At 44.7% G+C, this 14,261-nt stretch overlaps 1 protein-coding gene across 2 annotated transcripts in view; it reads right to left on the reverse strand.

Annotated features, from left to right (window-relative positions):
* Positions 1-6,940: 6,940 nt before the first annotated feature.
* Positions 6,941-14,261, reverse strand: part of si:dkeyp-14d3.1 (transmembrane protein 132C) — a 139,430-nt gene continuing 132,109 nt past the window's right edge. For both annotated transcript variants that reach the window (XM_030105065.1, XM_030105064.1), the window contains exons 7-9: positions 12,654-12,927; positions 9,747-9,938; positions 6,941-8,884 (exon numbers count right to left, since the gene is read on the reverse strand). In XM_030105065.1, coding sequence (XP_029960925.1) covers positions 7,709-8,884; positions 9,747-9,938; positions 12,654-12,927 — 1,642 coding nt within the window. In that variant the 3' untranslated portion in view covers positions 6,941-7,708. The remainder of the gene's footprint in view (positions 8,885-9,746; positions 9,939-12,653; positions 12,928-14,261) is intronic.

Genomic DNA, 14,261 nt, shown 5'->3' on the forward strand with positions numbered 1-14,261 from the left:
CCAGATGCTCCAAAAAGCATCATCCTCTTTACGCCACGCTGGGTTTTTCTGCATTTCTGTTTTTGGTTTTCCTTCCGAACTCGCGCCGCTTTGTTGCAGATTTTTGCAGTCAAGAATATGAACAACTGGAAAATTTGTAGTCTACTTTTATACTCATCTTTTATTCATATCCTCTCAATATTTAATCCTTTGTTCGCGATGATTGCTGATGTAAAGGTTTTTTTTTGGTTGTTGTTTTTCTTTTTCTTTTTTTTTGCATCCAAAAACAAAAAGCAGAGTGAGAACATGTTGCACTCCTGTGTTTTAAATTCAGGCGGCGTGGCGACGCCGTTGTTTTCATGTGAATCACGGATTGTGCCTTTAAAGCCCGGCGCTCATAATTAGGGTTATGGTTTGTTGGTCCTGAGGCAAATTCAAAGCGGAGTGCCTAAATTATTTATATAACAAAAAAACACACCCTGTGGCAGGCTGTAAGGAAAAAGGTTGCTAACACAGAGGTGTAAAGGCTCATTTTGCATTCCCACTGGGGAAAGCAGCGTATTTCTTCTTAGTTTCATCAGACACAGATTGGAATCAACGTCATCGCGGATCATTTTTTAATGCCGAGGCCTCCCAGCCACGGCGCTGGAAGAGGGCCGTTTCCTGTTTAATTTGGTCAGAGCCCACACAGCCGTGACAGAGCAGACAGCTTGATGTTTGAAACCAACACAATGCCTCCGGGTCATAATTCTAGTGTGGCGGCTTGTTTCTCATGTTGAGGAGAGTTTCTGACACATGGAAGCGATTACGGAGGCAGAATTCCGCGGCAGTAGGCACTGAGATAGATAGTTTGGGTACTGATCGTGCTGTATTTCAGAGTGATTCATGGTTTAAGTGAGCAGCAGTTGTGTGTTCATACCTGTTACTGACTTTATAACATTTCTAAGAGCAAAGATGAAGCACAGTTAAGGAAGTTTAAGAATTTACTAATGATGCTGAATGTAATTTTAAACAATGTTACACTCCTTTTTTATACATGATTATATTCAAGGCCAGTCATTTCTCAGCTTCTGTTATAAACCATGAACATGTTTGGAATTTCTAATCCCTAGGTAGCCTCTGAGAACTTTTCAAGGGTTTTCCAAAAGCAGAAAAGCAAAAAATAAACTCAAACCTACTAAATCTAAATCTATCCTAGATCAAACTATTTTTGAAAAATCCTGAATTACAGTAATATTTAATAGTTAAACACCCTCCTTGTCCTGTTTAACACACAATTGTTGCATTGCTTTATTTAAAAAAGGACTAAATGAAAAAAGTTGTAATATTTGAAGTGATATATGATTGAATGCAGTGTAAGACTTCAAACTGTAAACTAGGAAAAAAAAACATTTTTTTTTTCATTAAACACAACATGATATCTGACTTTGCCAAAAGTGGAAAAGAGAAAAACACAACATACCATAAATAAGAATTTATCCTGGCAGTCTATATGTACTGTTATCAGATTGGGATCAATGGGAAATTAATAAGGCCGATACCAAAAACCCGACGAATGAATAAATGTGTCTCTGCTCCAGTAAAACTGAGTCGAATGATTGTTCTGTGGAGCTCAGTTGGCCACACCGAGAAACTAAATCTTCTGCCAGATTATGGAAAGCAGGGCTGATAAATCAACCTGCTGTTCCTCTACTCTCATTTATTCTGAAGTATTTCAACATCTGCAGATGTGTCCTCATTTTCTAAAACACCCTCATGACTTCTGACATTTCCTCTAATACTATTGAGCAGGTTTAGGTCAAAACTATTCTCCGTTCCTATATTCCCATCATGCCTGTTGAATGGATAATGATGATGGAGAATTGTATGTCTGTACGTGGCTTTGCCTCCCTCGGGTTGTATTTCCTATAACCTCAGAGATTAATGTGGCGTTTCTGTGTCATGTTGTATAGAGGTACTGGTGGTCAATCAGTCTGAGCGCCAAGCTTGTTCCTGATTCGAAGCCTAAAGAGGTTTTTCATCAGGAAAAAGATGCAACATAAAGGTCAAGCGGACCTCCTGATCTGCTGTGGTGACCCTGAAAAGGTGCTGCTGAAAAAAAAGGGTTGAAACACAAAATTGAAGAAAAATGTCTAGTTTGAGTCCCCATATCTTGGAAGTTAGAAGCAAAAATGCAAATACGCTAAATTCCAACAGGAAGAATTAGATACTTAAAATATGTTTTGTGGTCTATTAATTAAGCATGTTCAACATATTCCATTCCATAAGTGTTAAATATACATTTATACTGAGGACAATAAGAACAATTCATCAGGTAAGTATCTGAAGCTGAAATCTGGAAGGTTCAAGCTTCACAAATAAGCTTTAAAAGATTTAAACCACATTGAGACAAACATTGAATTTCTGATTGTATATTTTTTTCTCAGCCAAATATTAGCCTTTCATTTGTCTCACTGGTTCTGGTTTTGAAATCAAAACTCGAGCACTCAGTTCTGACTTTTTTTCTGCAGCAATCAAACATACTTCACGGTAAACCTGAATGACTACTCAAAGTAAAATGAAAACAAAAGTTAATCAAACAAGAAACATTTACTTTCTGTGATTAGCTTTTGTAACAGGTATCAACAAATCAACATTCTCTTATTCTGCTCAAAGTCTTTCAGTTTATTGAATCTGCAGCCGCATGAAGCTGAACATGAGTCCGTTCCACCTGTGGTAACTCCACGACTTCCAGGCGGTCTTACATCGTCACAACCTCCGTTAATTGTATTACTGAGCCTTACCTGTGTAATGAGCGGCTGGCAGATGCTCCTGAAGATGCTGCCGCACTAATTGGCGGATTAGGAGGTATCATGGCATGTTAATTAAGATAAGCTAATGCAGACACAATGTTTAAGAAAGCGGCCAGGCACACGTCCCTCGCCCATCTCCAAACCCTAATCATCCACATTTACTTAGACCTAATTATGTTATCGGCGCTGTCTTTTGTTGGCGGCGTCCTGGAGCCGTTTCTGGGGGAGATTCCAACTGGGGCATTTTTCTTTTTTTTTTTTTCCGTTAATCTCGGGGTTGAACTGTTTCCATCACGCTAAACTAATGGAGTCATGTCGGGGAGACGAGCTGTGAACAGGTAAACATATGTAGAGCCGCTCTCAATCCCGTTTTCCAGAAAATGTGCTCGTCTTGTCACTTGTCACAGGTTTTATTTTGTGTGTATGTTTGTGTTTGTGTGTGTTTGTGTGTCACTGAGCTCGACGACGGGTTGAGGATGTTCCTTCAGACAGACGAGCTGTGAAATAAGCAACCGTAAACTGCTTTAACGGCGCACATCCATCTGGATTTGCGGCATCAGTCGCGGTTATTACATGACGGCTCCGCGCTTTAGAGCATCTTATTTGTACAGAATGAGAGTTCACCCCCATAAAACACAGCCGGTATCAGGATGGATCTTCTGCAGCCTCGCTGGGAGCAGTGCCCTGCGTGCCAGAGGTGTATCTCGGCCGCCCTCTGACCTCCGCTTTGTTTTCCTGCCGGCGGACAGAGAAACGCCTCGGAGCGCCGCCTGATATGTCGCTCCCCGGAGCGCGGCGCCCGCTTCCTGTTCTGGGCCAATATATCTAAATGACATGGTTGGGCGCTCAAGCTCAGCAGGTGCTGAAAGGCTTCAGCAGCTACTGTATTAGTTTGTTGCCTTTGGGTTTTGACTCGTTGCTGATATTCAGTCTCCTGCATTCGTTTAACCAAAGTGTCTGAACTTCTGCCATTACTTGATTCAAATCCCAGCTTGTCCAAAACTGAAGAAATATATGACGTTTAACGGATCGCAGAGTCTGACAGCGCAATCATTTGTGTGGAGCGGTTTGTCATGTAACAACAAACCTGGTGACACAGTGACTGATTGATTGTGGGAAACACAGGTAGTTAATCGATGGAACTATTTTCCACTTTTCTATTCTTTCTGTTTTTGAGTGAATACATGTTTAAACCGGGGGAGGACAAGGGAAACGGGTCTTTCGATTCCGCTCTGTCTTGCCCGTGCAGGAGTAATTGACAACAAAGCTCAGCTTGACTTTGAAAAATTGACCGTATGTATGAATGAATGAGTGACTGTCCGTCTGCGATGGACCCCGCCTCCAGCGCCCTGCAACACTGCGCTGAATAAAGCTGTGTGGAAGATGATGGATGGATGGAAAGTTAGAAGAAAAAAAACAGGTGACACACTGGGTTACGTTAATGGAAAGGCATAACCTATTCCACCCTCTTAAAAATGAATGCAGCTCAAGACAAAGGAGTACTTTTTGATTAATGTCAAAATTCCGAATGTGTTTCGCATTAAAGCGCAGTATAAAAGCGGTGGGTGTTCACCGGCGGCGGAGAGGAGTCCCAGCTTGAAACTCCTGGCTTCACAGCACCTGCAGCCGCTGCACTTGGTTCCTGAACTCTGGCTAAAAATAAACGTACCGCCGATAGATTTAACATCTCAAAATGTGCTTGAATAAGATAAGATTCAATTTTAAGTTACTTCTTCTTCCATCACTGAAAGGAAAGTGGGACGACATGCAGTTCCTCCACAAATTGCTCCATGAACGCCGTCGTCCTTCAGAGGAACATGGAGTGCCGGTGGAGGAATAAACGAGGAGCGTCGAGTCCCCAGAAAGTCTTTTATTGTTTTCTTTTAGTCATCGCAGAGGTTCCAGGGTGGTCTGGGCTGGTCTGGATGTCCTCGCAGATCCTGTGTGCGTTCCTTCCTGTCTTTCCTCTGGTCAGGCAGCAGATTGTGTTTTCAGGCGTTTTAATTATGAACAGTATCGTCTTCAGGACTGTTGGTCAAAGCGACCTTGTCAGCCGCTCTTTTTCTCCTTTACATCGCTGTAGCTGCGTGTGCATGTGCGTGTGTGTGTTTAGTTGTAAAACTACTGTGAACTGGCTTTAAAAGAAATTCAAAGGAAGCAACATAAATCAAGCAGTGAATAATCATTTGGAAATTGCAAATACTGGCTCGGCGCATTAGGACCACAGGGAGCACAGCCAACCATTAGTGAGTTTGTTGGTCTCACATCATCAATTTAATTAAAAATCCATTTAAGATGGAAGCCTAGGGAAGATTTTTTTTTCTTTCCCTTTCAAAGAATTCAAGACTTCAAGGCTGGAAAAATGCATCGAGAGTTATGATGCTGCAAGAACCGAAGTGAACGCAGTCATTATATCGGCTTCGCCACATTCCTGCAGGTACGGACACGTGTGATACGGCGCCCCCGAGGGAGAGCATGCGGTGGGCCTTTTAATGGCCCGCAGTGCTCTGATACTGCCTAAAGGAGCTCACGCCGTCGACAGTGGTCACAGAAAAGAGCTGGAAAGGTGTTTTAATTACACAGCGCTCTCTATCAGTCATGCCCCATGTGGCTGACAGTGAAAACCCCCCCTGTATCTACACGGGCTCTCCTCGCCCTTCACAGTCCGCCGCCGTCCCGATGCGCAGGGCGAGCTGCACGGGGAAGCTGCCTCGGTCCCCTGCAGACACCGATAAAGCCACACAGACAGGAAAACCACACAGGAAGCTGCAGGTCACGACGCAGGAAGAAATTATTCAGGACAGAGCAGAAGCAGGGTTATTGTTTCAGTGCACGCCGTATTGCCAACAGCTGATTTAATAGTTAAACTGCTGCGGTGTGAAATTTGCCTTCATGGAAAGGTTGAATTCTTTAAGCTCCTCAAAACGCTGTTTTAAAACTGATTCATTCCTTACACAGACACTGAGAAACGGTTAACTCACAAGAGTAACTCTGTGTTCCACCATGCCCAGTCTCTGAATGCTTCTGCTAAATCTCTTCACTTTAAAGCAAACCAATCATCACCCATCACTGAATGTGACAAACAAAAACCCCACGGATATTTCTCAGTGTTTATCAGCCAAGTGAGCTCAATGACTCCTGTCCAGTCGGAGGCGGAGGAGTTCAGATCATCGTGATATTTATGAACGTGCAGCCAGTTTCCACCATGCAGCTTAAAATCCTGTAAATAAAAGAGGAGTTGAACTGTACAGATAATAAATCATTCAACACACCACCCTCTGTGAAGGGTTTTTACACTTTTGATGGTGTTTAAAGAAACACGGCAGAGCTCTTCCATCTGTCATCATCTGTTTAAGGTCTCCATGTTAACCTGAGCCAACTGTTTGCAGGCTTTGATTTCTCATCAGACAGACATATTAGAATCTTCTTTTTTTTGTTGAAGCCAACAATCCAGAAGACTGCACCTCTATTATTCTGCCTTCTCTTTCGTTTTGAATGCCATTTGTTGATATTTTGTCGAGTGAATTTATATCCTGTCTGGGCAATGAGGCGATCGATGGCAGCTTCGTGAGCAGAGAAAAGAGAATCAATGAGCTACAATGAAAAAAAAAAACTAATTATTAAAAGCTGAAAAGTGGCTAAACTGCCATGCCGGTGTCTGAGGGGACTCAGTTTAGAGTGACTCTTGACATAACTGAGCTAATCTAAAAGGCAGCCCACATTATCCTCCGAGCCGAGCCTGGGCTCCCCTCTCAGGTAAACCTGTGAGCGATTCCCTAATAACCATCTGATCCACACTGTGGCAACAGCCGACATAATGTGAACATTTCTCAGCTTGATGGAAAATAATAAGTTCAAAAAAAAGCAATCAGCCAACACCACTGTGATGATAATAATGTTCACTGAGCAAAATGCAATTTTTCAGCCCACTGCCTTTGTTTAGGAAGTTTTTAGAGATGATTATTATTTGCGCAATTATCTGAATAATAAACGACCCATTAAAAAAAAAAAAAAAAAAAAAACATTTCCCACCTTGCTTCCTTTTGTGTCTGTACGCTCAGTAAGAGATAGCGACGGTATGCTCCAGCTGGTCCGGCGGCACGCTTTTACTGCATCTAATGAAATCTTCCCTGACACAACAATAATTGCATAATTGTGGCTCCCTCCTCCCTCGCCATCTCCATCAGCTAATCGAAATGAACGGCCTCACGACGCGGTGGTCAATAAAAGCTGGTAGACACTCTTGACATTGTTGTGTATTCCTTAAATGTTATGAAAATACAATATACAGAGCAACAATACAATGCTTTGGAGACTGTTCAGTATATACATAACAGATCTTCTGCCTGGTTAAGGAGGATGAGAACGAACCAGAGAATTTGTGCCTTTTCTTTTTTTTTTTTTCTATATGACATGCAGAAATTTCTCTTAGCTCACTTCTTTAGTCTTTCCAGAGCTCCACTCTCCACTCAATAAGGTTCTGACATACGAAATTAATATTCAAAGTGGTACAAAAATTCCAAAGCCATTTAATGTGCACACACACACAATCAGAACATCTATCTAGTCTTTTAAACTGTTTGTTTTTAAAATCTATTTGTCATCTGGATGTCACAGGTCATCGTTGACGCAGATCAATCCCGGGATCATTACTTGATTCTAAACCCTGTGATAATAACATGATGATAAAAAGGTAATCATCTGATAAACAAATGAAAAAAAAAACCAAAACAGACTACATGACATCCTCTTATTTTTTTCATTACTGACTCTTCATCAGTCTCTTGTAAAATCGGGGCAGTTCCTCTTTAATTTAATGACCCTTTGGCAGTTTGGGGTGATCCTCCTCTTTGGCCTGCGGCGGGCCGGGGTTCTGTCGAGACACTCTTTCCTCTGGAAGGCATAAGGGTGAGTTTGTTACAAGTGCATAAAGTACATTATGCCACCTCTTTTAAAGCACTGTCGTTTAGCCTCTCCATGTAGTTGCGCAGCTCCTTGGAGTCGCCCAGCTGCACGTCCTGGCACACCCACTTAATGTCCTGGCTGTGGCTCCCAGTCAGGGTGTTCACCGTGGGGTAGCCGCTGTCCGACGGGATGGTGGTGAACGTGGTGAACTTGACCCGCTTCCTCTTGGTGGTGGGGGAGTCTCCTTTGCTGTCCTTGGCGATGCAGCTGGCGTCCGCCGCCCGGTGCACCTGGCCCTGCACGTTCTTCTGGGCGGAGCCGCCGTTCAGCAGGTGGCTGCCCTCCTCCAGGCCGCTGCCCGAGTCCATCATGGAGGTCTGCTCCTCCTGCTGGGGCGAGAGGCTGATCTGGCTCTCCAGCAGCTCCGCCTCGTTCCCGAGCCACACCCAGTCGTGGGCGTGGTTCATGTTCTCCTGGCCCTCGATGGAGAGCTCCTTGTGGCGGTATTTAAGAGTGTAGGAAATGCAGTTAATAAGAAAGACCAGGATGGCGAGGCAGAAGACCCCCAGCAGGGCGTACATGCCGATCTCCAGGTCCGTGAGACCGCGAGCCGTCTGAACGAGCTCGTCGTCCATATTGCGTCCGCGGGGGAGATCCACCTGAGCGGGGAAGTCGGCGAAGTCGACGGGTGCGTTTTGGCTGCCGTCGTCTGACAGTTTATCCCCGTTGGGTCTTCGCACGATGGCGCTCCTGGTGGTGGTGGCCCTCCTCAGCACGCCGTCCTCCATGTCGGAGATGGAGCTGCCGTAGTAGTGGGTCTCCAGGCCGGTCCTGTCCTGCGAGGACGAGGACAGCCTGCCTCTGTTCTCCACGTCGTCGCCGTCGGGGCCGTAGTCGCTGCCGCCGCCGCCCCTCGAGCCGTCGCTCTGGCCAAACTTCACCCTGACGTTACAGTTCCCCGTCGCCAGGATGCTGCGGCGCTTGAACTTCTGGCAGACCTCGCAGACAGTCATTTCCACCCTGACCAGCAGGCCTTGACCCTCCGCCTCCGCCACGATGACGGGCCACTTCCAGGTGGGGTCCTGCTGCACCGTCACCACCTCCTCATCCAGGGAGCTGGCCGTCAGCACAAAGAAGTCCGGGTTGAAGAGGTCCAGTGGCGCTACGGAGCCATCGCTGAACTGCAGCCAGGCGCTGATCAAGGCCTCCTGTGGAAATATAAACACACATGCAAAGAGACAGGAAGGAGTCAGTGATACACAGCAACAAAGTCTGCATCAGAAGAAAAGAAGCTTACTGAATACAGCTTCACTTCACAGAACTGGACTTGAACATCTATTGAGTTTGCTCTCCAATAGATTATACTATTACTAGTATAGTGAAATGGAATAGAGATCTACAAGATTATTATTTGCATTTACGAGCTCTTGTGTTAATGCACCTCAGAGACCCAGAGCATATATATATATATATATATATATAAAACTGCTATGCGGGATATTTTTAGTGGAATGAAATACTCAACATATTGTATGTTGAGTGACTATTCTCTCTAAGCCAAAGGGGATGGAGATTAAAAGATAAGTGGAGAAGATCAAACCGCAACATTAAACATTGTTCATGCCACTGAGGATTTGCCACACACGCATATCTTAGGACCACCTTCCACTGGAGTTTCGCAATTTGCCATTTAATGTCACCAAAGGACAAATCCCCGAAGGCGCACGAGCGCATCCCCACAGCAGTCTGTTAGTGCGCCCTAATTACTGACCAACACACTCAGACTGCTGCGCTGCCTGCTTATCTTCACACTGCGTAAGGAGATGTGGCAGATAAATGGCCTCTGCGTCTTTCCCCAGTGGGTAAGAGGAACGGCGAGGACCGGCGGCGTGGGGGCTGGACGTGCACGAGAAAGAGGCTTCGATGGGAGGCGTGGACGCAGCAAATGAATACAGGGAGGCAGAACATGATGGAAACGCCAAATTCGGACTGTGACTCAGCTTTCTGTCCGGGATGCATGCATGTTCTGAGAGCGATCAGCTTCGTCGGTAAACTGCAAGTGATCCGGACCTGTTTGGGACTCTGCAGCACTTCCTGTGTGGTGGTGGTGGCGAGGATGGCTCTGTTGCTTCCCGCGCTCAGCTGCAGATTCATGGAGAGACCCGTCACCAGCTGGACGCCCAACTCCGTGATGGTGACTTTGTCGTCCACCACCGTGATCGTTTTCTCTGCCAGGATGGAATCTGACAGAGGCGAAAGGACCTGGGAGTAAAAGACAGGCAGGAGACAACAAAACAGGTGATAAAGTTTGATATTCAGTTTCGCACCAACAAGTATAAATAGTAACATGAAACCTAATTATTTATAGTTCAATCATAGCTACAATGACTTTAGAGTCAGCATTTACTAAATATAGAAAGGTCCCACCAGACAGGAACTTTCCTCTGCTGCTCGACTGTCTTTCCCACCTAAAGTCTAAATATTTCATATTTTAATTAAATGGTGAATTCGAGTTCATCAGGGATCCACCACCAGCTTCCAAATGACTGTTAAGGAGCATTACTTTTACAACTTCTTAAGGGACGGTACAAAATAACCCACTCCCTTCAGCCATTTGTTCATATAACTTCATCATTTCAGCCTTTTTTTTCCAAAGAAAAACTACCAATCTCATAATAACGAGATAATTTACTGCAGGTTTGTGAGCATTTGGAGAGAAATACAGAACAATTAAAACAAGTAGTTATCTTTTTGTTTCTTCTCCTACAGCAACAAAAGACATTTGAGCATCTTTGTTTTGATTACACTATACTTTGGTTGGACTGACTGAAAACAGATTATCTGGGGAAGAAACAACTATTTAGTTTTAAATCCGGATTTCTCATTCTAAATCTAGTTTGAGCTAATCTTACATCAAATTAAGCCTTGTTGCTGCCAGTCAGTATGAAAGTATTTCACGCTTTCTTGTTTCAAGTGATAAGAAAAGGGAAAAGATGAAAAATTGGAATTTCTTTGCCCCCAAAATCCACATAAGACTCGATTGCCACGCAGTAGCTTGTGACATTCCGGTATGAACAATTACAGCTGTGCAGCTCCACAATGGTGACAACCCTTTGTGTAGCCTGTTCATGAAAGCTTTTTCATTTCCTGCTCCAAGCGAGCCGGGTTGGGGAGGTCCCTCCCAAGAGAAATCAGCAGCTACAGCAAACATTGCTGAAGTCGAGAAAAAGAGCAATACCGACAGAAACTTCATCAACAGAAATTCTGAGCGGGAATAAGTCACCACTGGGCACACGGGCTTGATTGACAAGTGATTCCTGGCGAGCGAAGCGCAGAAACATCACATCAATGAGCGTTTAGCTGTGAAGATGTCACTGACATGAAAAAAAAAAGAGGATTACCCACGAGTTAGAGGTGATTTAAGAAAATGCCTTTCCGGGTGTTTCATCTAACATAAAAGACTCACAGGCTCCTGCGCAATATGCAAAACGATACACAAAACCTACTTTTTTCTTCTTTTTTTTTTTAAATTTTATTTTATCTCTTTACTCAGGCTGGGTAGATCAAACAACAACTCAACTTGGCTGCCATCCAACCTCATACCTCCTGCAGGTAAGAATCCATTCCCTTTGATTAACAGCAGTCATCCAAAGGAGAGGCATACCTTAACCCAAAAACAGAGGCAGGAAGTCTCAGTGTGTGTGTTTGTGTGTGCGTGCGCGTGTGTATGTGATCAATGCCGTGTGAGCGATGTGTGACTTTCCCCGCATGCACATCCTCGCCGGCGTCTGCCGGCGCGTCAGTCAGCCTGATGCGCGGCGAACGCAGCCGCAGCTGTCAGACCTCCGCTCTCCTCGTGTTTTCTCCGGTTTGTGCTTGTTTTGTGCGAGCACCCGGAGCTCGCCGAGGTGAACAGACGTCTGCACACAGACTGACAGATGAGTCCCGCGCGCCCGGAAACAGATCCCACCATTTTTTTCTTTTTTTGCGGATGTCATTAAGAGGGTGATATTCATCCAGTTAGTGTGAAGAGGCTGACAAACCAAAAGGCCGAGGGGGTGGGGGGGAGAGGAGGACCCACTCAGCGCTGAAAGCCTGAAGTGCAGCCTGTGACACACCAGTGAGCACCTGTCTGCTCTGAATAATAGCCGCTACAAGCCAAACCGCGGCCGGAACATTGGCAACTGTTTTTGTCCTTGGACAAATTATATGTTCATCCTTTCAGAGTATATTATTCTAGCATATTTTTCGAAACGACTGTCTTCTATAGTGAACTCCACACAAATTAGTTTGAGTTAATAAAGTATACTTAAAAAGTACTGAAACCATTACCGTATTAGTTTTTGGGACATTAGAATAATTATCTCATTATCTTCTGTAATTACTGATACAGACATTTGCCAAGATCTTTGGCAGCCACAAGTGCATCCTGGACTGTATTTGACATTGTGCGTGTGTGTGTGTGTGTGTGTGTGTCTGATAGCAGGCACTCTATCACATCTATAAATGAAGCTTTAAGAGATACGGCCGACTCCAGATTGAATGCAAATGCAGCGTTCTAAAGAGCTGTTACTGATCCTAACTCTTCCCGGCGGAGGAAGGCAGAAGTGGTTCGACGCCCTGTGACAAAGCAGGCTACAAGGAGCGTGAAGAAGAAGAAGAAGAAGAAGAAGACGAAAAAAAAAGGTGAAAGTCGGGGCATTTCTCACACATTTTCTCACAACTCCACCGGCAGGATGTGACAAATAGAAGTCCTGTTTAGATAAAAGCTGTGTAGGTATTTAAACCATGGGGGATTCAGTGCAGATGGGCAGCAGAGTGTCGGAGTGGTTAGGAGCTCTCTCGGTTGACATCCTTTCTTTAGGACCTGACCTGCCTCTTCCAGAATTCGCTGGAAAACCTCCAGCCTCTGGAGACCCGATTGTGCGGATGGATGCATTTAGTGCACAGCTCTCGTGAAGTTTCCGCACGGCTCACCTGGATGGTGGTCATTCCCACGTCGAGTCCCATCAGTATCTTTCTGTCCAGCAGCTGTGCGATCTGGGGGTCCTCGACCTTCAGGAAGTCCCACACCAGCTCGGTGATGTCCACCTGCCAGTCGGTGCCCAGCATGAAGCCCGCCTGGCCCCGGGGGTCCGTCGACTCGGCTACGAAGTGCGTCAGGACTTTGACCATGGCGTGTTGGTACTGGAGAGTGCAGCTCCGTCCACGTCTGTCCTCGTCATCATCATCCTCACTGTCTCGAGTGGACCTGGAGGGAAAAAAACAGACGAGGAATTTCATGACTACATCTATGAAGATGGCGGAGTTGTTTGATCCACCGTGTCACCAATAAATACCAATAAATTTTAAACAACATGAGTGGATCAATGTGGACCGTTGGCAAAGATTTACCTCCACTTCAGGTGCTCTCATTCACACTTCATACATTACTGAGATGTTTTGAACCCAGCTGGTGGAGACATGATGATGACCAGATGTTGAAATGCGATTCCTTTGGGGAGACACAATTTTTTCTCACCAATGCAACATGCGGTTTGACAGAAATGTGAAAACTACCCACTTCTTTCTTTATGGATGGTCAATCATTGTTGTCAGTCAAGATAATTACTTTATTTTTTTTTCTCAATCTGGCCTCAACATAAGCCAAAGGTACAGTATTCCCATCTGTCAGTTTTAAAATAAGCTTCAGCTCAAGCTCGTTGTGATCACACCGTTACCTTCAGGTGTCAAAAAGTAAATGGGGTTTGGATCAATTAAAACCAAGAATAAAGATCAAGGTGCAGAGTTTTCTTGCTATTTCAAGGTTGCCTTCATCAGCAGATGGCTCATATCATGATCCCGGTGCTTCTCACAAGAAAGAAATGCATCAACACAGTAGGGGCTGAAGTTAAGTCTTGCTTATGAGTAAGAAAAATACCTACAGCAGGATCTGACTGCGTGACACTTTCACACACATTCACTGTTTGTTTCTAAATCATCTCCAGCAGGAGGAGAGGATGGGTCAGAATCTAGCGGCAGATGATATTGTGTATTTTTCTTCACTTCAGACAGGTGAGCTGTCACACAGTCAGGGTTTATTTGTTACAGAGCGGCTGCTCTCAGTCCTGAGCTCCATCCCAGCTGTTGCTTTTCTTTGACACTGTTTGGCAAATCTGCCCTCATAACAGCAAAGCACCGAGGTTGACAAACTAAAAGAGAAAAAGGGAGATGGCGTAATGAGTGATTCAGTTTATGGGTAGAAACCCTGAGAAATGTGCTAATAATGTACATTTAAGTTAGCAAAGAGTGAAAACAGACATTCCCAAATGCACTGATCCAGTCCTCGGCTGTGATCTATGCAGTTCCACACCATCTGTAGGAACTTCATGTGGCATGTTGGAACACAGGAAACAGGAAGTGTTTGCTTATTAGTTTTTTGTTGATGCCATGTGGCATCTGCGCCAAAAGAATCCTTCATTCGAACCTCCACATACTCGTAGTCTCATATCGCAGAGGACTGTGTGCAATAAAGACACTTAAAACAGCGCCTTCAGTGTTTTTCATTATGCATTCCGTTTTGCTTTAAAAACAAAAAAAAGAGCT

This window comes from Salarias fasciatus, chromosome 12 (assembly GCF_902148845.1).
Source record: "Salarias fasciatus chromosome 12, fSalaFa1.1, whole genome shotgun sequence".
Lineage (NCBI taxonomy): Eukaryota > Metazoa > Chordata > Actinopteri > Blenniiformes > Blenniidae > Salarias > Salarias fasciatus.